This window comes from Egretta garzetta, unplaced genomic scaffold (assembly GCF_000687185.1).
Source record: "Egretta garzetta isolate BGI_Z169 unplaced genomic scaffold, ASM68718v1 scaffold131, whole genome shotgun sequence".
Lineage (NCBI taxonomy): Eukaryota > Metazoa > Chordata > Aves > Pelecaniformes > Ardeidae > Egretta > Egretta garzetta.
Window position 1 is genome coordinate 314,962 of NW_009258478.1, and position 1,389 is coordinate 316,350.

The following is a 1,389-nucleotide window of genomic DNA, read 5'->3' on the forward strand; positions in this document are numbered from 1 at the left end:
CTGCTGAAGTCTCTGAACAGCTTCCACCAGGAAAGGGACCTCTCGGAAGGCTAAGAATCCTGCCACGTAGGGGGCACTCACAGCCACCATCCGGCAATCCTCGTACAGCACCTGCAAGCAGAGATAACAAACTCCAGGACTTTGCTGGTGAGTTCCTAACTGTTTCAGAGGCATCGCCTCTGGTTTATGTCCCCTAATCTCATCTTTTTTTAAAATACTCTGCTTCTGGATCTCTCCCACAAAGCCAAGGCCATTGGGTTGTGTCATTCTGTCACTCCATTAGAGAAGGGGTGGATAAGGGACTGCTGACAGAGAGGGCTGGACATCACCTACCATACCCTGCTTGAGAGTGGAGTCCTTGAAACAAAACCGGGGCAGCTACTCCAACAGGCAGGGGGGACCTCAGCGTTCCCCCGCTCAGAGCGTTATCAAAGGGCGTCTGTTGCTAGGCAGGGGCAGGCCGAGAGAAACTCTGTAGGATGGGACAAAAAACCCCTTCGTGCTGGGCAAGTCAAGAACCAAGGCAGGCTTGGAAATTCAGTTCATAAAAATCCCAGCAGCCAGTACCAAACTTTATTTCTCTGCTTGTTATAGGTTTTATAGTTAAAGGTAGTTTTTATACCATTTTGAAAGCTGGGAAAGAGGCCAAAAATCTTTATTAATTCAAGTAAAATGACTGTGGGATGTGGGATTCATGGCGGTTTTGAAAAGGCTCTTATACACTCCATCCCATATCATTGATTCCCAGCAAGAACTCACAAACGAGACATCTGCTGTTCGAGTGCTACAGACGCTTTCATTTCCTCTCTTGATCGGCCCTGAGTAGCAGCGGCCCTTTTGGTCTCCTTCCGGGCGGTGGCCAAGCCTGGTTATTTTCCCTATACACCTAAACCAGCTACAACTGCTGTGCCTGACCGCGGACCGCGTCCCATCACGGTGCCTTCCGCTTCACCATCGACCCTGGACGCTAAAGCATCGTCTGCAACGCCTTGTAAGCTCCCAGAAATCCTACGAACCTCTCGCAATTAGGAGCGGTTTGCGTGGCATCTTCCCAAACTTATGGCTAAACCCTTGCACACTGGGATTTCGTCTTCTGTGTTTGGCTTCCTTGCCGCAGGCACGGTTGGAGGCTGCGTGGAACGTAGCCCTGGGAACCGACCGGTGTCCCGCGCAGCACATCACGGCCTCCGTGTGAGTTTGCCACGAAACCCCGCACGTTATTGCACACCTGGACACAACCCTAAGGGGCGACGCGTTCCCTTGCCGTTACCTCGAGGGCCGGGTAGCTGAGAACGACGAGGGAAGCGCAGGCGCTGGTGTCGTCTCCTTTGATGTAGGACAAGTCCACGCCTCCCACTCTCTCCAGCCCTGCAAACCCGGAGCCTTCCT

General features: G+C 52.7%; 1 protein-coding gene across 1 annotated transcript in view; it reads right to left on the reverse strand.

Moving 5' to 3' along the window:
* Window positions 1–1,389, reverse strand: part of ENDOV (endonuclease V) — a 12,663-nt gene that overhangs the window by 10,408 nt on the left and 866 nt on the right. The window contains exons 2-3 of the mRNA XM_035899222.1: window positions 1,271–1,387; window positions 1–111 (exon numbers count right to left, since the gene is read on the reverse strand). Of these exons, the coding sequence (XP_035755115.1) occupies window positions 1–111; window positions 1,271–1,387 (228 nt within the window). The remainder of the gene's footprint in view (window positions 112–1,270; window positions 1,388–1,389) is intronic.